The sequence below is a fragment of the Neoarius graeffei genome, chromosome 26 (assembly GCF_027579695.1).
Source record: "Neoarius graeffei isolate fNeoGra1 chromosome 26, fNeoGra1.pri, whole genome shotgun sequence".
In the NCBI taxonomy this organism is placed as follows: Eukaryota; Metazoa; Chordata; class Actinopteri; order Siluriformes; family Ariidae; genus Neoarius; species Neoarius graeffei.
This window is the reverse complement of record NC_083594.1, coordinates 20,551,075-20,574,119: the sequence shown is the minus strand read 5'-3', so window position 1 is coordinate 20,574,119 and position 23,045 is coordinate 20,551,075. Positions and strand designations below refer to the sequence as shown.

At 40.1% G+C, this 23,045-nt stretch overlaps 1 protein-coding gene across 1 annotated transcript in view; it reads left to right on the top strand.

The window, feature by feature from the left end:
* si:ch1073-456m8.1 (uncharacterized) overlaps positions 1–11,753 on the top strand; it is a 49,443-nt gene extending 37,690 nt beyond the window's left edge. The window contains exons 5-6 of the mRNA XM_060909900.1: positions 3,291–3,374; positions 7,939–11,753. Coding sequence (XP_060765883.1) covers positions 3,291–3,374; positions 7,939–8,445 — 591 coding nt within the window. The 3' untranslated portion in view covers positions 8,446–11,753. The remainder of the gene's footprint in view (positions 1–3,290; positions 3,375–7,938) is intronic.
* Positions 11,754–23,045: the final 11,292 nt, after the last annotated feature.

Below are 23,045 nucleotides of genomic sequence, written 5' to 3'. Positions count from 1 at the left end.
CAAACATAACTCTTCTCATTTAAACCAAAAAGTTTTATTTTGGTCTCATCCGTCCACAAAACATTTTTCCAATAGCCTTGTGGCTTGTCCATGTGATCTTTAGCAAACTGCAGACGAGCAGCAGTATTCTTTTTGGAGAGCAGTGGCTTTCTCCTTGCAACCCTGCCATGCACACCATTGTTGTTCAGTGTTCTCCTGATATGGTAGACTCATGAGCATTAACATTAGCCAATGTGAGAGAGGCCTTCAGTTGCTTAGAAGTTACCCTGGGGTCCTTTGTGACCTCGCCGACTATTACACGCCTTGCTCTTGGAGTGATCTTTGTTGGTCGACCACTCCTGGGGAGGGTAACAATGGTCTTGAATTTCCTTCATTTGTACACAATCTGTCTGACTGTGGATTGGTGGAGTCCAAACTCTTTAGAGATGGTTTTCTTTTCCAGCCTGATGAGCATCAACAATGCTTTTTTTTTTTTTTTTTTTTTTTTTTTTGAGGTCCTCAGAAATCTCCTTTGCTCGTGCCATGATACACTTCCACAAACGTGTTGAGATCAGGCTTTGATGGATCCCTGTTCTTTAAATAATTGGGTGTGAGGTGGGCACCCTGTTTTGTCATCCCATTGATTGAAAACACCTGACTCTAATTTCACTTTCAAATTAACTGCTAATCCTAGAGGTTCACATACTTTTGCCACTCAGATATGTAATATTGGATAATTTTCCTCAATAAATAAATGACCAAGTATAATAATTTTCTCATTTGTTTAACTGGGTTCTCTTTTATCTACTTTTAGGACTTGTGTGAAAATCTGATGTTTTAGATCATTTGTGCAGAAATGTAGAAAATTCTAAAGGGTTCACAAACTTTTTCAAGCACCACTGTACATCCCTTTCTCCCAGCCAGGTCGAGTTTTTCCTTGGTATTACACATCCCCTGCTGCCTACCAACCAGCAGGCCTATGACTAAACACTGGTTTAAACGCTTATTTGCTTGAGACATTTTTCTTTGCTCCATTGTCTTAACATCGGGGCTGGAGTTGGTTTTCCTTATACATAACTCAATGGTCTTTCATGATGCATTGAGTGGTTAACTGAGTCATGAAGCAAAATTTAGTGTTTGTGCAGCTGGTGTCTGAATCCCTTGGAAGACAGCCCCAGCTACCAGCTCGCTGCCTCGGCATTGCCCATATTAAAAATGCACTATGTGACTTGAACATCACCTGTCCTGAGTGTGTGGCTATGCTGATGCCAACACAGCATGCTTAGATATGGTCAGGTTTAGACTCTGATTCAGGGTTCAATCTGGACCCAAACATGGAAACTTGAGTATCTCACTACAAATGCCTACTTCCTGCAACAACAAAACAAAAAAACCCAGAAAACTATCCGAGTCTCAAAGTGAATTAATGACATGGCTCAGCTGAAATTGATAATTCAGGAGACAAGACTGCGACTCGAAGACTAATCCTCCACCAGAACCCTCCTTATAGTCTACTGACTAGTCACCCTTCCTGTTCCTCAATAGGCAGAGTGTGAACAAGCTGTCAACTGTCACATCCTGAGCTAGAACTGATAAGTAGTTATACTGTCAAGTGAACAGCAGTGTATTCCCACCAGGAGTGAAATGGGTCCGGGGTGGCCTCTGCATCAAGCTCTTGCAAGGGTGGCACACAGAAATGGTCTTATCTGGGAAAGCTTTGGCAAGGCACATGTAGACAAGGTCAAGTTGATACATTGCTAATTTAATACACCTATGCTTTTCCTCCTTTACCACTGATGCTTCCAATGTTCAATCCAAACCTAGCAACCAGGGTATGGAGTCTTGCTCATGGCCTTGACATTTACAGGCAAGATGTTTTCACTACTGGCTTGAACACGCTGGTAACTTCCCTGAGCAGATCTCCTGTCCCAAAAGAATGGTGAGATTTGGCACCCCTGCACCTGGATTTAGATCCTTGGAACTGATTTGTGACCTAGTCATCCAGGAAATGCTCCTGAATGCAAGAGACCCTAGTACATGGACATTAGGTGGAAGCAGTCGTCTTCAGTGACCCTGGATCAAGTGCATTACCTGAATCTTAAAGTCTTAACTTCTTCAGGGTCTGCCAGACAGCAACAAGTTCTTATCTACACTAAAGGTGTATGTATGGAAGCAGTTGCAGCTCGTCATAGCACCAAATGGATATCTTTATCAGGTGGCCAGTAGATTCACCAGCTGGCATTCGCAACATGTTGCACACCACCAACATGAATTACTGCAAATACCTGGCCAATAGAAACAGGTTTAGGCTGATTTTCTTAAAAAACAAACGCAACCATCTAAATGACTCATCAAAATAATTCAGCCCCTTGTTGCCTGCTGTAGCAAGCCTGAAGAGTTTTCCTTGTTGGGTCTGGTAGATGTCCAGTACTACTCTGACCTGACTGTGGACAGTCAAGAAGAGAAAGGGTTCCTTGCCTAAATGGAGGCAGGCTTACTTGGTGATGGACATTACCTTGGCCAGTGGGGGACTAGACTATGGTACTTGTGGAAACAAAGTAGCAGGAAGGAGAGAAAATGAGGGGTCTTGTGACCTATCAATTTGGCATATCACTGCAGTGACCATAGCTGCTCTGGCAGCTCCAGCCATCGGTTTCGAGGAAAGAATTATAGTAGTGGTTTCCTGTTGCCTTCTACTGGATTATATAGATTTTCTTTTCTCAACCATTCTCACATGTTCACACCGATGGGCAATTTAGAGTAGCCAGTTAACCTAACAGTGTGTCTTTGGATGGTGGGGAAAACTGGAGGAAACTCGTGCAGACTCGAGGAGAACGTGCAGACTCGAGGAGAACGTGCAGAGACTCCACACAAAGGCCCCGTCAGGTAGTCTTGGAACCTTCTTGCTCTGAGGTGACCGTGCTAGTGAGGTGACCCTGCGCTGATGGTCTGTATCAATTAGGAGGTAATGTCATAAATTCTTGAAAACGTGAATCCGTTTTGACCTCTGTATTATTGTAGCTGATTTTTTCAGTATACAGTCACGGTGGGAAATATGAGCTAATATAATGGCGTAAAAAGAGCTTATGAGATTTATGAACTGTATTTAGCAAACAAAAAAAGTTTTAGCTTGCTAATATTACCCTTAAAATGTGAAACTAAATTTTAATTAATTTTCCAGTAGAATGTAAAAAGTAGTACAGCAGATTCTGTTTATTGTAGGTCATTCCCTATCTCTATACTCTCTCCCTCCCTCCATCACTGTCTGTCTCTAGTTTTTTCTCATCCTTTGTTTTCCCTCTTGATTGCAGGAGCTGGAGCGAGAAAGGGCACAGAGAAGGAAATTGGAGGACACTGTTGCATTGCTGACACAGGAGTTGGAGCGGTTAAAGGAGGTGAGAGAAGGCTATAATTTAAAATGAGAAACCTCAGTCTGCTTGCTTAACACTTCAGGCAAACGAAATTAGCATTTACGTTTAGCAAAAGAAGATCTGCACTGATGTACAGTACAATTGATCTAATATTTATCTAGTGGCTTTTTGAAGAAGTTATTGTAATGACCGACACTGAATACAATCAGGGTTTTTTTTGGAAGCGTCCTTGTATGTTTCATATTATAGTATATACAAATAATATATAATGAATTTTCTTATGGAAAGAAATAAATTAAGAAAAGAAATAACTAGCACAATCAAACTTTTATTGATCCATCAGTTGGTCCAGACTTGCATTCTTTTCTCACCTTACCTTTTTAGTTTCACTATAATTACCTGTTTTTTGTTAAATTTTAATTTACAGAATAATATGCTTTAAGATGAATGACCTGAAATAAGCTGCGAGTTTAAATTAATCTCACGTTCTGTCGGACCACCAGAACACTAGATTAAATAAATTTTCTGTGACGTCATTTTCATGACGCGTGGTGGAATTTAGCCAACATTCAGATGCCCTTAGTTGGAAAGCAAGCTGAAATGAAAGTGTTAAAAAAAAAAAAAAGCAGTCAGGGCTGTATTCAGGCTCTACAGCCCACTCTGGGAGTTATGATCAAATGATCATGTACAGTATTGTACAAGTTCCTGTTATGTTAAATATAGATCTGAAAAAGCACAATTTCACTATGACTCGAAGCATTTTTTATTTTTTTTTAAATTTCAAGAGACTTTCAAATCCCTAATAACAATCATTAGTACTTTTAATGTAGCACTTTCAGTGTTAAAACAATGCCTTGTAACAGTCAAAAACAAAGAGAAAATGCATATAAAGAACAAACAGTAAAGTTTGTTAAAACTTTTAATGGGTCCAGGTATTTTGCAGTAAACCTTTTTTTTTTTTTTTTTTTTTAAATACTCATTTCATGGATGGAACCACAGGGATCAAACAACATCCTTGAGAGTAATCCTATCACTACTAGTACGGTAGTGTTGCCTCTTGACTCTGAGACCTCTGTGATACAATTCAGGAATAGGTGGTTCCAGTTTTCCTTCTGCCAACTGTCAAGGGCTCTTGGATTGCACAAACACTGAACAAGAAGATATACATTTCTGGAGATCTAAATGGAAGCCAGGCTACCAAAAACAATTTTACAGTTGTTAGTGTGTTCTGATTACCTCTGGATGACCTTATCCCTGTCCACTTTGACTGTATACTTTGTTGGCTAGTTTGTCCCTCAGTCCAGGGTTACTTGCTGCTTTTTCAGAGATCTGGTTGATCTCCCAAGTTCATGATGGGAGCAGCCAAGTAGGTGGGTTCGATGATGGGTTTTTCATATCATACGGTCTACTGGTGCTGGGTTGTTACCTTGGGACGCAGCCTCCGCTTAACCATTCTTGGATCTGGGTCTTTTATTAGAAGTTAATAAAGTAGGAGAATGTGGAAAATTTGAGGCGTTAAACCTTCCTGATGTCGATGACAAATTGATGGCAGGGCCTCTTCCAAACATTGAGGTCACTCCTCAAGGGCTGGTTCAGTTGATAGAATCTCCTGGTTACACACACCATAATTTCTCTGTCAATGACTGCTTCTTGTAAAAGAGCAATGGGTTGAAGTTTGGGGGCTCCTTGCCTCTGTGACAGCATGTCAATTTTCCCAAACTGATGTTTTTACTTCCACCATATAGGATCTGGTTGTTGGTGAGCAGGTACTGTGGTGAAACGGTGGTTGAGTGGGTTGAATGCCTCTTTTGCAGCAGGTTACGGGTGAGTCAGCCTGAAACTCCTTTGAGGAAAGAGTTGACTCCATGGTGCTTTCAGATGAAGCATGTGTAGTTCACAAAGCCAACAAACCTCTGTAGTTCACAGGTGGTCTTGAATCATGACCATTGCATGTACCTTCTTTTCTTATACATGTACATGCTCCTTTGGCTGACAACACGTACTTTTGATGGTTAAACTGGCACTTCTTGGCCATGCTCCAATCATGCCAACACAAATTTCACATGACGTACATATTATTCCATGCTGCAGGAATATACCCAGGATGTCTTCAGCAAAAACCACTACATGCCTGTGGAACACAGCTGGGGTGTTGGCCAGGCCATAGGGCATTACCAGGTACTCGTTGTGCCCAAAGGACAGGGAGAAGGCAGTCTTCCAATTGTCCCCTTCCCAAATATGCACACGGTTGTAAGCACACATCAGTGTGAGTTTATTGAAAACTCTGGCCCCATGCAAGTCAGGTGGTAATGAAAGGTCTTCTAAATATCAATATACAGCCACAATCCTTCATCATCACCCCACCACTACGATGAAGAAGCCAATGGATGTTGGTGACATGGAAAGCTGAATGAACATCTGCCAAAGGGCCTCCTGGACCCTCCATAGCAGCAGTTGACAACAGTCTAAGAACAAAGAAGGAATGTGGAACAGTGACTCCTGGTAGAAGGTCCATGGTAGAATCGTAGGGTTGATACTGTGGGAGTTTAGTGGTATTTTGCTTGATAAAGACTTTCATATTATTGTATTCATGGGATACAAAATTTATTCCCTCAGCAGTTGGGCTGTCTGTGGAAGTGGAACCACACTGGCACTGAACATGGTGGTTGGGTGACTCAAAACTGGACGTTGAGTTTCTCTGCTGTAGGTGAACACGACCATCCAGTTTATCAGAGAAAGGTACAAAAGCTAACTTCTGTGATGGTATGGGGGTGCATCAGTGCTCACGACATGGGTTGAGTTGCAGGTGTGTGAAGGTACCATTGATACGGAAGCATATATTGGGATTTTAGAGAGACTCATGTTGCCATCAAGGTGACTTCTCTTCCCAGGAAGTCCATGCTGATTTCAGCAGGACAATGCCAGGCCTCATTCTGCACAGGCTACAACAACGTGGCTTTGTAGACGGTGTGTACTTGACTGGCCTGCTGCTAGTCCAGATCTGTCTCCTATGGCTCATCATGAAGAGGCGACTCTGACAACGGCAACCACGGACTGTTGAGCAGTTGAAGTCTTGTATCAAGCAAGAATGGGGACAAATTGCAAAACTGCAACAATTAGTTTCCTCAGTTCCCATATTATTAAAAAGTCTTTATTAAAAGGAAAGATGGTGTAATACAATGGTAAGAATGCTTCTGTCCCCACTTTTGTGCGTTGCAGGCATCAAATTCTAACTTCACTTACATTTACAAAATATAATTAAACTGGTCAGTAAAACTATTGAATTTTTTTTCTTTGTGCTTTTCAGTTAAATAAAGGTTCACATGAATTTACAAAGTGCGTTTTTTTTGTATTTAGGAAAATATCCCAACTTTTCTGGAAATGGGGTTTGTATTTCTAGTATTTTTCAAAAGGTTGTGGTGCCGGAGTAGGAATTTGTCCTGTTGTCCAGAGTGAGCATTTTAATGAGTCTCAACTGTTATGAAACTCTCAAGGATTTTGGAATTGGCTGGTTTTACTGCAATCTTTTGCATATGAAGAATTTGCATTTTCAGAATTGGAGAAGTGTTTGAGGTTCTCAGTATGTCAGTTCTTGGGGGAGGTTTTTTTGTTTTTTAATCTTTGAACGTTTAATCGAACATGCTGGTTTGATTTTTTTTTTTTTTTTTTTTAAATCATGTCCAGTATAGAAATACTACTTTATCTAAAATGTTTAAATCCTGGAACACATTAAGATTTTCAGTCTGCCTAGAATATTAGCATAAGATTAATTGTACAATTAAGGTGATGATACACGGGGCAACTTTTTGGGCAGTGTTGCTGGGCAGTTGCGCTTCGACACTTTCCCATTGAGATAGAAATTGTTGCCCAATCTGAAGGATTTTGATTGTTTTGGGCAGCTTAAGATCATCCAATTAGAGTACTAGCAGCGAATCACATGACCACCTGAGGGCTTCTGAAATTTTCAACAAGGATGGTGACGTTTCCAGCAGTGGAGTGAAGAGACAACTTGTGTCTTTTTATGCTGGAAAGTTATGTGTAAACCCAGTGTTGACGACTTTTTATAAACCTCATCAAATGCTTAGACAACCAACAGACATCTATTTTTATGTGCTCAGGTTGTAATTAAGACACCCCCACCCCACCCCAAGCTAAGTATAAGCTGCCATTAGCAAACCACCAGTCCATAGAGATTGAATGGGATTTAGCTAACTAGTGGTGGTTTTTTGCTAACATAGTTAGTTGAAAATTCTCGCTAGGTATGTAGAGGTGACATTAGCTCTCATGTCAAGTTAAATCACGGGCAGCTCATGGATGACTTTTGAGAGTTGTAATAGAGACTCTGTCTGTCTGTCTGTCTGTCTGTCTAACTTCTGAACTAAAAGTCACGGCTGCAAATGTTTGTCTCCGTCTTTGCAGCGTCTGTCTCCCTGGCAACAGATTTGCTCTTATCTGATTGGTTGTTACCAATTGTCTGTTGCCGTCAACATTGCCTGGCAGCATTGTCCGAAAAGTTGCCCCGTGTATCATCAGTCACTGTATGTTAGATTTCTTTTTAATAATAACTTCTTTTCTTTACTGTCACCAGGAGAAAATTTCAGTTCCAGCTGAAAGTATAATACAAGACCAGAAAGAAGCTGTTGACATGACCGCTCATGCTGCTGTTGAAGTGGATGAATGTGGACCTGAAGAGACACTTGATAAATCAGTAGACACAGTATCACCGCCTGCAGGCTCTCCAAGCAGTTTTGCTACTTTTGCTGCTGCAACGTATCTGCTTTTCAAGAACAGAAAACTTGTACCAGATTTATCCAAACAGTCTTCTTTGGAAGGAACTCCGGTGGACCAAGAAGCTAAAGCACACATGGTTGATTCTGAACAGGCTGTACCGGAGGGAAGCAGCCAGAAAGCTCATGATGCTGAAGATAATGATGAGAACAGTGGCTATGAAGACGCACAATCAGATTTTTCACCTGGTTCTTCAACTCCTGATGAGCCTTCAGATGCAGTATTGCAGGAAGGTGGGGAGAGCGAACCGAAGACCATCGACGAGGCCAGAAATGGAAAAGATCCAGATGCCTGTCTTCTGTCTTAAAGTGCAGAAGTGTGGAATCTGTCGGAGACTGACTTTAGTCTGAATTCCTGCCGTTTTTCAGAAAGGGCATTTTGTAGTTAGCCATGACTTCTGAAACTATCCTTTAGTGAAGCCCCCTCATTAATATTCATTTACTCTGTGCCTATCTTTTTTTTTTTTTTTTTTTACTGGCATATGTTGCTATTTAAGGCTGGCTGCTTTTTATCACAACTTGACACATCACTGGAGTGTATGGGGTGGGGTGGGGATCAGAGCTTTTTGGGCTGGATACCAGAAATTCTCAAGAATTCGAACGAAGAGTGACTTGGCTGTATTTTATATTACTGAAGTTAGGAGAAATGTCACAAAAGCTACAACTGCCACCCCACCCCCCACCCCCCAATTCAACCTTCACCTTTTGTACCTGTTTATACAAGTTGTACAAATTCTTAAAGATTTGCACCTTTTTAAGGTTATGTTCATCGTTATGAATTAGATACGAAGATTTCATATTGGCACATCACAGTCATGACTTAAGATGTTATCACGGTTTTCAATATTATCACCATATAATATGAGGGCAGCATTTTTGTCTTTTTTAATTGTTCATGGAACGCTCTCATTTGGTGAACACTTATCATATAGTCTTCTACAAGAAGGAAGAATCTGATGCCTTCAAATTTGTCCAAGATTTAAGAACCTCAAGACAGCTGTCTTTACACTGCCTTCTTAATCGGACGAACTTTGTCTAAGGAGTGTAAATGCTGCATTGAAATGTGAGCGACCTTGAGATAAAGCCGTACAGACTGGCGTGAGCAATCGCAGGAAAACTGTTTTGAATAAACAAAGGGAAAGGACAAGGATGATGACTTGACTAGCAAGCTAGCACCAACTTGTGGTGAGTGATATACATAATCTGATGGATTAAATATATATATTTTGCATGCTAAGTCACAATGGTCTGTCATGACAAATTACTTGAATGAAAAAGCAGGAACGCTGAACCTAATCTAATGGCTTTGTTTTACGTCCTTCATCTTCAGTAAAAAGTTTATCCTGGTCAGGGTTGTCGTGGATCCAGAGCTTATTCCAGGAGCACTGGGCGTGAAGTAAGAATGTGTTCTAGATGGGGCACCAGTCTATTTCAGGGCACACGATCATTCAATTTGGTCTAGCCAATCCACTTAGCATCATGTTTATGGGAAGTGGGAAATAAACCTGAGAACCCAGAAGAAAATCACACATGCATGGAGTGGAGTGCATTACATTACAGGCGTTTAGCAGACACTCTTATCCAGAGTGATGTACAACGTACCCAGAGCAGCCTGGGGAGCAGTTAGGGGTTGGGTACCTTACTCAAAGGCACTTCAGCCATTCCTGCTGGTCCAGGGAATCAAACCTGTGACCTTTTAGGCCCAAAGCTGCTTCTCTAACCATTAGGCCATGGCTTCCCCCATGCAAAGTTAGAATAATATTTCAAATTACTTAATGTTGGGTAACTCTCTCTCTGGGACTCTGCTCACGTTTTATGGCCGTACATTTATTTTTGAAAGACTCAACATCTGCCCAAGCAGGGATTTCATAATTATCACTGAAGTGGCTGGAGCTAGATACTACTGAAACATTCTACCTGCAAATCCTGCCTAAACCGAGAGCCTGCTCCATTTTTTTTTTTTTTTGAATTATATATGACTATATTTTGAGTTCATGGTAGTAATTTTTAATTTCCCTGAGGGAACCCTCCCAAAGGAATCAATAAAGTTCTATCTAATCTAATATTGAATATTACAATATAACTGATTTTTCACACGTCAGTTATTAACTGCTGGCTAAACTGTACAATGACTTCATTTAATTTTATATTATAGAAAGTAAGAGTATGAACTTGAGTGATCTACTTGGTTTACTTTCCTTCCTTGATGCTGCCCTTCACGACTGTCTTACTATACTTAATGCAATTCCAGAAGCGTTTTGTATTTTCTCAGGATGGATGTCCAGAAAGCTGTTATCGTAATGTAGCCAGACCAAATCGATTCCCTGATGGGTCATGTGAAATACATAGCTTGCATGCTTTCATTGGCTTGCATCAATTTATCTCAGTGGAATTTGAATCAATCATTATCTTAAACGATCATCTTGGATTATAGCGTCTTTTTAGTTTAGGTATTTTTGTAAGCCCACTGAATCACTAGTGACCACTGCTTTCAATTTGCTTCACGACATGCAGCCTGTTATTTCCTACTTTACGTCCGAGCTTGTTAATGAAGAAAGATGGATGCATGGTGTAGGAAAGATCTCATGAGGAAGGAAAAAGAAATGCAGTGATTCTGCAAATCGCTACGGACATCACAATTAAATGAATGGTGAGAATAAAACGGGAGAAAAAATTTCATATGTTCACATTTTTCCTGTGTCAGAATCAGGAAGATCCATCCAGTAAACACACAGGCCTACATCATGATGTAAAGTTTTCTGTATGTTGTCAGAAAGCTGCAAATACCCCCCCCCCCCCCCCCCCCAAAAAAAAAATAAAATCATATCGCGCTGTAAATGCTATGTGGAATTTATTCCCGTGTCAAGGTCTTAACTACTACTTTTGAATTGTTAATTTTCCATTTATTCCTTTAGCAGATTTTTGTCATGGGGGGGGGGAATTCAACCATAGTATTTTATGTGAGTGTGCACAATTAGCCATGACCAACATTTTCTTTTGATAAGTGTGTTTTGAAAAGCGGGTGTACGAGACGTGCCATCAGAACACTAACCAGTGGTGGGTTTCCCAAAAGCCTCTTGACACTAAGAGCATCTTAACTAGGAGAGAAAGTGTTCATTGGGCTGCTCGCTCTACCATTAAATGATGATCTTTGTGCTACGATGCTTCTGGGAAACTCGGCACAGAATATAAAAGCAACGTTTCTAAAATTATGCTCGGAAGGCATGAGAATCCTGTTTGGATGGAATGGAAGTGTACTTAAACTTGCGACCTTGTGGACATTAGCATAAAGCTACAACCGCTGAGCTTCCACAGCACTTATTTCTCATGTACAAACATGTTAGTCGGAACCATATACGGAATTAAACTTGTGAATGAACTCGTAAGCATATTTGCCACTGGCCTTCCAATAATATTATATTGTTAAATGAGTGATTTTGTTATATTATGAATTTTGTATCCTGCGCCTACTGTCTTTTACATGCTTGTATTGTTCTATGCTGGTCATTATTCATCAAGAAGGCGGCTGTTCTGATATTAAATTGTACAAATGCAATCAATTGTTTATCCTTTTATCATATCACCTTTAAATAAAAATGCTACAACCAGCATGAAACCTTTCTTATTGGTAAGCATTTTAAGCATAAACCTGTTTTACACTGTCAGAAATGGGGGTACAGAAGGAGTCTATTTCTGTCCCCCCAAGGTACAATCTACACTAATGTACCCTAAAGGGCTCATTATTGGACCTCAAGGTAACTTTTTTATATATATATATATGCCAAAAAGGTACATGTATGTTCCCAAGCAGTGCATAGAGTACAAATGCATACCTTAGAGGGTACTGCCTCAGTGACGAGCCGCTGTACCCCTAAAGGTACAATAATGCAGGGGTTCTCAGCCTTTTCTACTTTGTGGCCTACCTGCTCATACTTGTAACGAGTTGGGACCCATTAAAAAAAAAAAATCCCCATTATTTTAGCTCCTCTATTCTATTAGAATCTAATAATCTACTGTAAAATGTATTAATGGAATGTAACATCACTCCCTGTTACAATTAAATAAATGCAATAATAACATACCATTTTTAATTGTAGGTGTTTGTATTTAACTGTCTGGATGTGCCAGAAGCCAACATAAAACCATGCATGTAGGTCATTCTCAGTCAAAAGGGTTTAATGATCCAAAAGTGGAGTCTGGTCCATTAACACAAGAACTTATGTTTGTGTACAGAATACAAGCAAGTTATTAAAACCAAGAAGTACACTCGAAAGAAGTGGACATAGAAACCACTCAATTGGATTAGATCCTTACACGTTAACAAAAGTTTTTTTTTTTTTTTTTCCTATGAAAGAGAAATTTACTCGCAAAATTTGACATTGGTCGAATAAATTTTTATCCTATTGTCGCTATAACTAAATACAAAGACAATAGTCATGCATACTATAATCTGGAGATAACAGATTTAAGCACTTTTTTTTTTAATATAAAGATTGTGTATGTTTTTAATGTTTTGTATATTTAATTATTTGTATGCATACATGCACGACCCCACCAGCTCTGCTGATTAGCTTATCATATTTAAGTTATTTATTCATTCATTCATTCATTCATTCATAATGAGCTGGAAAATTTATCCATCTGTTGAGTTCCCTGACATCTCAAACTACCTGGTGCTGCAGACATTGTTCTACATGGACAAACAGATGAAAACCTGGAAGAGCATGGAGGTATACAGCTTTTTTTTTTATATGTAGCTGGGTTAAAGATCTGGGGATCAGGGGCCTCATGTACAAAGACCTGCGTGGATTTCCCACTAAATATGTGCGCATGTCAAAATCGGGAAATTTGCGTACGACCAAAAAAATCCGGATGTATCAGTGCATACGAAGGTTTCCACGCACTCTCCTGTTGTACATCCCAATCAACGTGGAATTCGGTGCACATGCACGAGCCCTGTTCCCCGCCCCGTCTCCTCCCTCAATTATTCCACACTGAATATGTTAATTAGTATAAATAGACCTGCAGTAAGGCCCGCGTTAGGTAAAAGATATGGCAACTTTTACTAACGCGTTAATGTTAATTAAATGTTAGAAATCTTGTGTTAATCAAATTAACATTTAACATTTATTTTTAACATTAACATTTATTCGCGTTAATCCTTGCCTTTAGCACAGTGTAATAGAATTCACATCACTTAGTTGTTCTGTCACCTCCAATTAAAGTGATGTTCAAAGTGTATGCTATGAGACATGCAACGGTCACTGATTGTATGCCACTGAATGTGAATGTAGCCTATACCAAGATAATGGTATGATTCGCATCGTCCGCAGTGCCTGTGCCACAATAAGTGTCTATTTGAGTTACATGGGTTTTGAAAACAAAAAACACCTTTAGTGCTCTAATGTGTACATTTTTTCGGGGACACCCTGTATCTGAGGAAATGTCTTCCTCTCTTAGTAGGCCCAATATTCCTAGCCACATGTAACCAGAAATAAAACGTGCACGTATTTTCCACAATAGGATTTTAATGACAAATGTATTCTAGCAGGGTGCCAGGGAACAACAGGAGGCCCCCAGTCCATCCCACCCGAGCGGATCCAGCGTCACTGTCACCTGCCCCCCTTCTCCACCGCCTGCCCCTGTCGCCGGGTCCACAGGCCGGGTGCTGACGCGCGTGGTCCTTGAGTCGCAGGGGGAAATTTTAAAGGGGATAGAGGCGATTAACAACAACCTCGAGGGAATCCGCGAGGAATTGAAGGAACTGAGTAACACATTAAAAGAATATCTTAAAAAATGAATGGTGTCCCGTCTGTCCTTACCTTTTCACATTGTGGCTATTAAGCGCTGCCGGGTTTGTATGCCATGTCGCTGTGGCACCTTGTTGTGAGGCCCAGGGTCTGGGTCCTCCGGCAGGTCTCGCTCCATTATTGGCACACCGTGCAGCTGTGCCACATTGTGTAACATGCCACACACCGCGGTTGTGTCTGATTTGTACGCACTTGGAAATCGTTTCATATATTGATCTTGGTAATTATGTGATAAGGCTACCCCACGCAACATCAACTAATAATATTTCAGTCTGACACCTCGCGGCAAATGCGTGAGGAAGATCTATTAAGCTAGCTGCAATGCATGGTCCTGCATGTGCATTCTTTAATTTAATTAATTAACCAATAGTCAATGGGAATAATATCGAAATGATATTGCTGGGGTTTCTCATTTCCCGTAATTACAATATGGAAGGGATGGTTGATGGATCTGTTGGCATTTACCCAACAGTCTCGCATTATGTGTCTCGACAATGTTGTATGACTGACATACATTTCAATTCACGCATCCTGATGTTCTGATGCATTTTTGGATGCCTCTTATCGCCATGTCATGACTCTTGACCGAGTAGGCCTAAATGTAGTTGCGTTGCTCTGCCTCTAAGTGTCACCAAGTACCAAGATGCACCAGAAATGTGCGTACGCCAGCCATGAGGTTTGCGTAGAGTACCGCACTTTTCCATGCCAAGTCAATCTTTGTACATACGAATGTTTGCGCAGAAAGTGACGTACGTAGCTTTTTTTGTGCGTATGCAAGCTTTGTACATGAGGCCCCAGGACACTACAAGATAAATCCTGTATCATTTCTGCCCAGGTAAGGAGGAATTTCTGGGTTTTTTGTCCGTGTCTTTGCAATGGTTGCTAGGATGCTACAAGTTCTCGTATCGGATGTAAACAAACCACAGTCGCTCGATTCTCAATTCTCCCTGCTCTTCCAGCAGGCATGATAGATCCATATAATTTACCCACAAACATATTTGTTTATAGCTCCCTCTCTGTGTGCACGCACGCAGGTTAAATGTAGAGGAGGAATGTGACAAAATAAAGGCTTGTTCTTAATTTACTCACAAATGTGTTTATTTGCCGGCACGGTGGTGTAATGGTTAGCACTGTCACCTCACAGCAAGAAGGTTCTGGGTTCGAGCCCAGCGGCCAGCGAGGGCCTTTCTGTGTGGAGTTTGCATGTTCTCCCCATGTCTGCGTGGGTTTACTCCGGGTGCTCCGGTTTCCCCCCACAGTCCAAAGACATGCAGTTAGGTTAACATGGGGCAGCCTTGGGCTGAAGTGCCCTTGACTGCTCCCTGGGCGCTGTAGTATGGCTGCCCACTGCTGTGTGTGTACACATGTGTTCACTGCTTCAGATGGGTTAAATGCAAAGGATGAATCTCACTGTGCTTGAAGTGTGCATGTGACAAAGGTTTCTTCTTCTTCACTTAAAGTGTACAGCAAACCAGCTACCGGATTTGGGACACTACAACATCCTGAACTATTTAGTATTTGGCTTCAAGCTTGAAAAAAATTTATGGCCCAGTGGTTGAGAAACACTGCAATAATGAACTTTATTTTCTGACAGTGTACTTGCAATTGCTTATAAGCTTCTCAGCTTGGATCCAAACAGGATACTGAAGAGCAACCTAACTAATGCTTATAAGAACATTGCACACATTGCTTGTCAGATCTAGGATGTATTACATGCTGGACATATTCAGTGACTATTATCTTGATCAGGGCTGCACCAAATCTGGAGCCTAAGCAAGGAACACTGGGTGTGAGTTAGTCCAGCGTAGGGCACCATTAACATTCACACCTGGGGGCAATATTCAGTTATGATTGATCACTTTAGCAAAAAGTAGTATGCTTCAGTATAAGTATAGCAAGTATACTACAGACCATGTACTTTTAGTGTACTAGAAAGTGTACAAATTTAATACTTTTTCAGACTAAATTGGAACATTTCAAGTTTATAAAAGTATACTTTAAAGTTCATTTTAAGTTTGCAAAAGTACACTTTAAAGTATACAACAAGTACACTCATCTATATACTATCAATGTACTTGGTATATCCCTCTCGTACACTACCGTTCAAAAGTTTGGAGTCACCCAGACAATTTTGTGTTTTCCATGAAAAGTCACACTTTTATTTACCACCATAAGTTGTAAAATGAATAGAAAATATAGTCAAGACATTTTTCTGGCCATTTTGAGCATTTAATCGACCCCACAAATGTGATGCTCCAGAAACTCAATCTGCTCAAAGGAAGGTCAGTTTTATAGCTTCTCTAAAGAGCTCAACTGTTTTCAGCTGTGCTAACATGATTGTACAAGGGTTTTCTAATCATCCATTAGCCTTCTGAAGCAATGAGCAAACACATTGTACCATTAGAACACTGGAGTGATAGTTGCTGGAAATGGGCCTCTATACACCTATGGAGATGTTGCACCAAAAACCAGACATTTGCAGCTAGAATAGTCATTTACCACATTAGCAATGTATAGAGTGGATTTCTGATTAGTTTAAAGTGATCTTCATTGAAAAGAACAGTGCTTTTCTTTCAAAAATAAGGAAATTTCAAAGTGACCCCAAACTTTTGAATGGTAGTGTATGCTTAAAGTATACCACAAGTACACTTATCGATATACTGCCATTGTACTAGTTATATACTTCGAGTCCCTATTTTTAGTTTATTATTGGATACTTTAAGTACACTGTTATAAACATTGGTTATTTCACTAGTTTACTTGTTATACTTTAAGTTTGCTTGGCATATTACTTGTAGCTTACTATTTATATACTGGAAATATACTCCTTAAAGTATTCTTAAAGTTTACTCATACTGTATGTACACATGAGTGTGATGCATTTACAAAATCACAAGACAATGTTGAAAACAAGTCTGATATATTTTCAAACATTTTAAAAACAAAGACCTATGAAATCAAGTCCTTCCTGACTGGAGAAAATGAAAGGAAAAAGTGCACATTTGCATGTAAAAATGTCAACATAATGGTCTCTTGATCAATAAAGTCAAGTCAAAAGTTTTTGTGTATGATTTTAAGGTACATAAAGATAATGCAATTGAGCGCACATACTATATACTGTAAAGTTTTAAACTCCAGCATTATATTATATTAATATATAAATTAAATGTTAAGCATGAGTCAATGACTTGACCTTATCATGCACTTGGAGCAGGATATACTAAGTATTAGTACTTTGTGGCAGAAAAACGTAAAAAGTATACTAAAGTATAAGTTTTAGTATTAAAGTATAAGTGTAAGTCTTAGTATTAATGTACTTAGTCTTTGACTTTTGTTTATACTTTTCAGTATAAGCTAAGTATACTTCACTGTACTATTCTTAAGTATATAAAATATAGTTTATAAAAAGTCAACTTCAAGTATACTTCCTCAGTTTTAGTAAAAAAAAAAAAAATAAGTATACTCATAGTACACTTGAATAAACTTCTTTTTGCTAAGGGTGGGTGTGAGGCTACAGCGATGATCTTGCAATATTATTTTGAAAATAACATTTGGCAAACTTGCATGATAAGCATAACAATGGCTCAGTAGGTTCTCAGCGAGCAGTTAGTCCAGCGAGCAGCTGACAAGTTAGATATATGGCCTGGAAGGTCCTATTGGCTACATTTTAAGTTCTGGTGATCTATCCAGACAAAAATGTGCAACTATTCCTGAGCATGATTTGACAAATTACTGGGAATTACATATCAGGGCTTTTTTGGGCTGGAGAATATTTCATGAGTTTGTTTTTACAACATGATATCGTCCAGTATAGTAAGTTGTGCCGGAGAATCTAAGAAATGTTCCCTTTAAAATTAAGGGTTACTTTAGAGAGAGAGGGAGAGTGAGTGTGTGTGTGTGTGTGTGTGTGTGTGTGTGTGTGTGTGCACGCATATGTGTTTTTATATACTACTGGGGACCAGATGTCCCCACAACAGAGCATTTTTTAAGGATTTTCCACTAGGAGACCAACTGGTCTGGGCAATGCAATCACAGGCCCCAGGGTCCATGCGGCTGCACCGCTGCAGCATATTCTGTGATGTAAATTGCCGCATTACGAATCCTCGTTTCAGCCAGCATAATATCAACATAGTTAATGCAGTGCCAAGTTTTCCTTGTTAAATGTATACTTACATGGTACTTGGTTAATTAATTGCAACTGATTGAACCAAATGATAAGACATAACTTGGTTTAAAATTTGGTCTCCCAGTGAAGCTGGTTTGGCATTGACTAGGAGACCAAATCTGGCCACTGGGAGACCATTTGGTCTCCCAGTAACTATGTCAAAAAATGCTCTGAAGGATAGTAAAATCTGACTATTTCAACCTTGTGGGGACATTTTGGATGGTCCCCATAAGGAAATTTTGTGTGTGTGTGTGTGTGTGTGTGTGTGTGTGTGTGTTTTAAACAAAAAAAAAAGCCAAAAAGTTTGCTTTTCATTACTGAGGTTAGGGTTAGGTTGAGGTGCAGACTTAATTAACTGCAAAAATAATTGTCAATGGAAGGTCCTCACAGGGATCGTGAAACAAGTGTGTGTGTGTGTGTGTGTGTGTGCGCTCTCTCTGTGTCAACATGTGATCTATTTCCTCTGTGGATTTGGAGTTCTTGAGCTGTTTTCACACTGCTTAGCAATGTGTGTTTGTGTACTTTCACAGTTGAGTCACTCTGACGTGTGTAATGTTTGTTAAATTCCAGCAGCTTTATTATTAAGGGACGGGCCGACGATAGCAGCCAGCTAGTTTGAAATAGTAACTAATCTGTGTTCTCAATTTTATAGTTTTTCCTGTGATAATTTCTGAAGGGTGTGAGAGATTTAAACAAAAAACAGTGAGACATTTTATATAATGTGAATTTTACGTGATATGAACAGTAATACTGCATTTGAATCAGTAAAGGAATGTCTGTAAAATCAGAATTAGTTTCTCTTGATCCAAACTGAAGTGCAATAGACACCTTCAATGTCTTTTTTATACTGTTTTTTTATGTATTATTTCAAGTTCACAAAATTATTTTTGCAGCTCTGAGTGGAGGTGTGGTATAGCTATAATCTGGGTAAGGGGCAGAAATTTTAGCCATTAAAAAAAACACCTGTCTATTACTGTGTAGGTCCCCCCCTTGTGCCACCAAAGCTGCTCTGACCTGAAAAAAAAAAGGACTCCACAAGACCTTTAAAGGTGTGCTGTGGTATCTGTGGTAATTGATGTTAGCAGCTTGCCTAGCACATCCCACAGATGTTTGATTGGGTTGAGATCTGGGGAATTTGGAGGTCAAGTCAACACCTTGAAATCAGTCATGTTCCTCAAACCATTCCTGAACAATTTTTGCAGTGTGGCAGGGTGCGTTATCCTACTGACAAAGGCCACTGCCATTAGGGAATACCATTGCCATGAAGAGGTGTACTTGGCCTGCAATAATATCTTGTTGTTGTTTGTCTGTCGTTGTCAACGATGACCAAGGACATCACATGGTAGAAGACGGGATGCGGTGTGTCCGACTGTGGCTGATCAGTCCGATGCAAGCTCGGAAGGCTCTGCCACAGGTCAGGCACAGGTAGTCTGCAGGGATTGAAGGCAGAGAATTGGCTCTGGACTTGTGCAGCTCATGAGTCCTTTGCACCTCTGCGATCCTGTTTTGCTCGTAAGAGGTGGCTCCTTTGGTGATGCAAGTACGCCAGGCTGGGCGATCTTGCGCCTGTGTTTCCCAGGTGTTCGGGTTGATGCCAAAGCTCTTCAGGGAGGCTTTGAGCATGTCCTTGAAGCGCTTGTTCTGCCCACCTTGTAAACGCTTGCCGTCCGCCAGTTCGCCATACAGCAGTCTCTTGGGGAGGTATGTGTCAGGCATTTAGACAAGATGGCCTGCCCACCTGAGTTGGGCTGTCTTCAGGAGGGTCTGGATGCTTGGCTCTAGAGAGGACCTCTGTGTCTGGGACCTTGTCTTACCAGGTTATTTTGGCCTGCAATAATATCTAGGTAGGTGTTAGCCAAGGTTTCCCAACAGAACATTGCCCAGAGCATCACAGTGCCTCTGCTGGCTTGCGTTTTTCCTGTAATGCATCTTGGTGCACTGTCTTCCCCAGATAAGCAATGCACACACACCAAGCCATCTGCATGATGTAAAATAAAATGTGATTCCTCAGACCAGGCCACCTTCTTCCATTGTTCCATGGTCCAGTTCTGATGCTCATGTGCCCCTGTAGGAGCTTTTGGTGGTGGACAGGGGCCAGCATGGGCACTCTGACCACTCTTCAGCTGCACAGCCCCATATAGAGCAAGCTGCAATGCACTGTGTGTTCTGACACATTTCATAGCCAACATTAAATTTTTCAGTAATTTGCACTATAGTAGCTCTTCTGTGGGATCAGAATACAAGGGGTAGCCTTCATTCCCCATGTGCATCAATGCACCTTGAGCACCCATGACCCTGTCCGCTGATTTCATCATCCTTCCTTGGACCAATTGTGGTTAGTACTAAGGACTGCATACAAGGAACACTTCACAAGACCAATTTATATACAACCCCGATTCCAAAAAAGTTGGGACAAAGTACAAATTGTAAATAAAAACGGAATGCAATAATTTACAAATCTCAAAAACTGATATTCACAATAGAACATAGACAACATATCAAATGTCGAAAGTGAGACTCGTGCATTAACTGCATTCGGACTTGTAAATCAGAGAAGAGGACTCTGATTTTTTTTCTTTATTTTTTTGTAACATGCCATGTACTAGTAAGTTACCTTTGTCAAGGGCACCGACACAACTCCATACCACGACGGACCCTGGGTTTTGGACTTGTTCTTGGTGAGTCTGGTTGGTCCTTTTTGTCTTTGGTCTGGAGCACACGGCGTCTATTTCTTACCAAAAAGACCTGGAATACTGATTTGTCTGAACACAATACATGTTTCCACTGTGTGATGGTCCATTCCAGATACCTCCGAGCCCAGAGAAGTCAACAGCACTTCAAGACACAGTTAACATAAGGCTTCCTTTATGCACACTAAATTTTTAACTGGCATCTTTGCTTCTCAAAATCTAGGATACTGATTTTGTATCAAATCATGATTATAATCCCGTGTTGACATCACTGGTTTCAAATCACATCATCATTCAATTGTTTTACCTCATTACTAGCCTTAAATTGCCCTCGTCCCAACTTTCTTTGAATGTGTTGCAGGTCTGAAATGCAGGAATGGATGTAGATTAACAAATGAAATGAAGTTGACCAGACAAAACATGAAATATTTTGGGTTCATACTGTCTGCAATGAAATACAAGTCAAAGTTCATTTAGATATCACTTCTTTTTTTTTTAAATGTGCATCTTCCATACCATCCCAACTTTTTCTGATTTGGGGATGAGTGTATAGCCCCCTCCAAAAGTACAGGCAAGGCCAATTATTTTGGTTTTGCTATAATACACTATGAAGATTTTGGGAAGGGTTTGAGACCAAAAGATGAAGATGAGACAATAGATCACAATTTCAGCTTTCATTTCCTGATATTTACATCTAGATGTGTTGAACAGCTTAAAATACTACAACTTTATTAATCCCTTTTAACATGACATGCAGATTTAGTGCTGATCATTGGTCAAACTAGCAGAAACTGTTAACACTAGATGGAGCCACAACACACTATATCAGGGTTTAGCACATGGTTCATCACACTGCTGGATCATTACTGATCTCAGGTCTTATCAAAATCCTTCAGGAGTTTGTGACTGTAATTTTGCAGTTGAAACTTGATGTCTAAATATTTCCAGTCTGGCTGTAAGAAAGAGGAGATGAAATTATGTAGCGCTGAGAAAATGAATGAACATATTAGAAGCTTTCATTTATTTTGTTTGCAGAGAATCATAATGAAGGATCAGGCTGGCCCTGCACTACAGGTTAATCAGGCTCATTTTGGGTCCAATAATCATGGGGGATTTTCCCAATTCGAGGCTGGATTGAAGAGATTATTTGCCCAAATAATCCTGTAGTATGAGGGGTTTACAGGAATTATCTTAAGGTCACTGACGGGATCAGAGCCTCCCCAATTTAGAACCAGAAATATCAAAAGTTTAACATATATGACTAGAAATTGTGTACTGTGAAAGGAACAGTGATGGAATATTGAGCAGATTGTGAGCTGACCAGGAAGTGTCATGTTCCACGACATCTCCAAGGCATGTCTGTGAAGATTCTCAGTCATCCAGGTCATAGTAAACTGTGGGTGGTAAAAGAGAGCAACTGGACTTGCTTGAAGATTCTTGAAGACGTTTCACCTCTCATCCGAAAGGCTTCTTCAGTTCTGTCTGACTAATAGGGAGAATCAGGTATCCCTCCAAGGCAGTGGAAGGTCAGAGAATGTATAAAAATAACTGTTTCTAATGATCATGGATTTCACTCTGCCCTCCACCTGTGTACACACCGTGAACTTGTAGCTGTAGCTTGCACAAGCATCCAAACTTTTGATTGGCTTTGACTCAAAAGTTTGAACATACCTACTCTTTCATAAGATATTCCTGAGTTGGGTAAATCTATGATCCTCTTTCTGAGATCTGCACTGAGTTACTTGGACTTTCGCATTGTACTGTGTGTTGATCAATCCAATCAGTGCTGTAAAATGAACCCTTTTTATGTTGGCACAGAGAAGCTACCAGCTGTGGGTAATCGAGCACTAACAGGAAGTTAAGAGGCCTTGGCAAGTTCAGACCTTTTGGAACTTTCAGTATTACTGAATTAATAATCAAATTGGGCATATGTAAATTTTTGAGCCTGTATGTATAATATAATTAACAATGTGTTGACTTCAGAAAACCCAAAATAAATTAAATTTTGTGCCCCAAATTCTTGTTTTTTCCTATTAAATATGCATTATATAATCATTCTGCCACAGTGAAGGACATTTCAAAGAAATCATTGAAAGCCCAATTATTGCCATGACATTCATGTCTGTGTATGTAAACTTCTGCCTTCAACTTTATATCTGCAGTATACAGGTATAAATTCTGGATATCAGTATTATTAAAACATTTATTCTTTCATTCTTTGTCTATACCACTTATCCATTGTG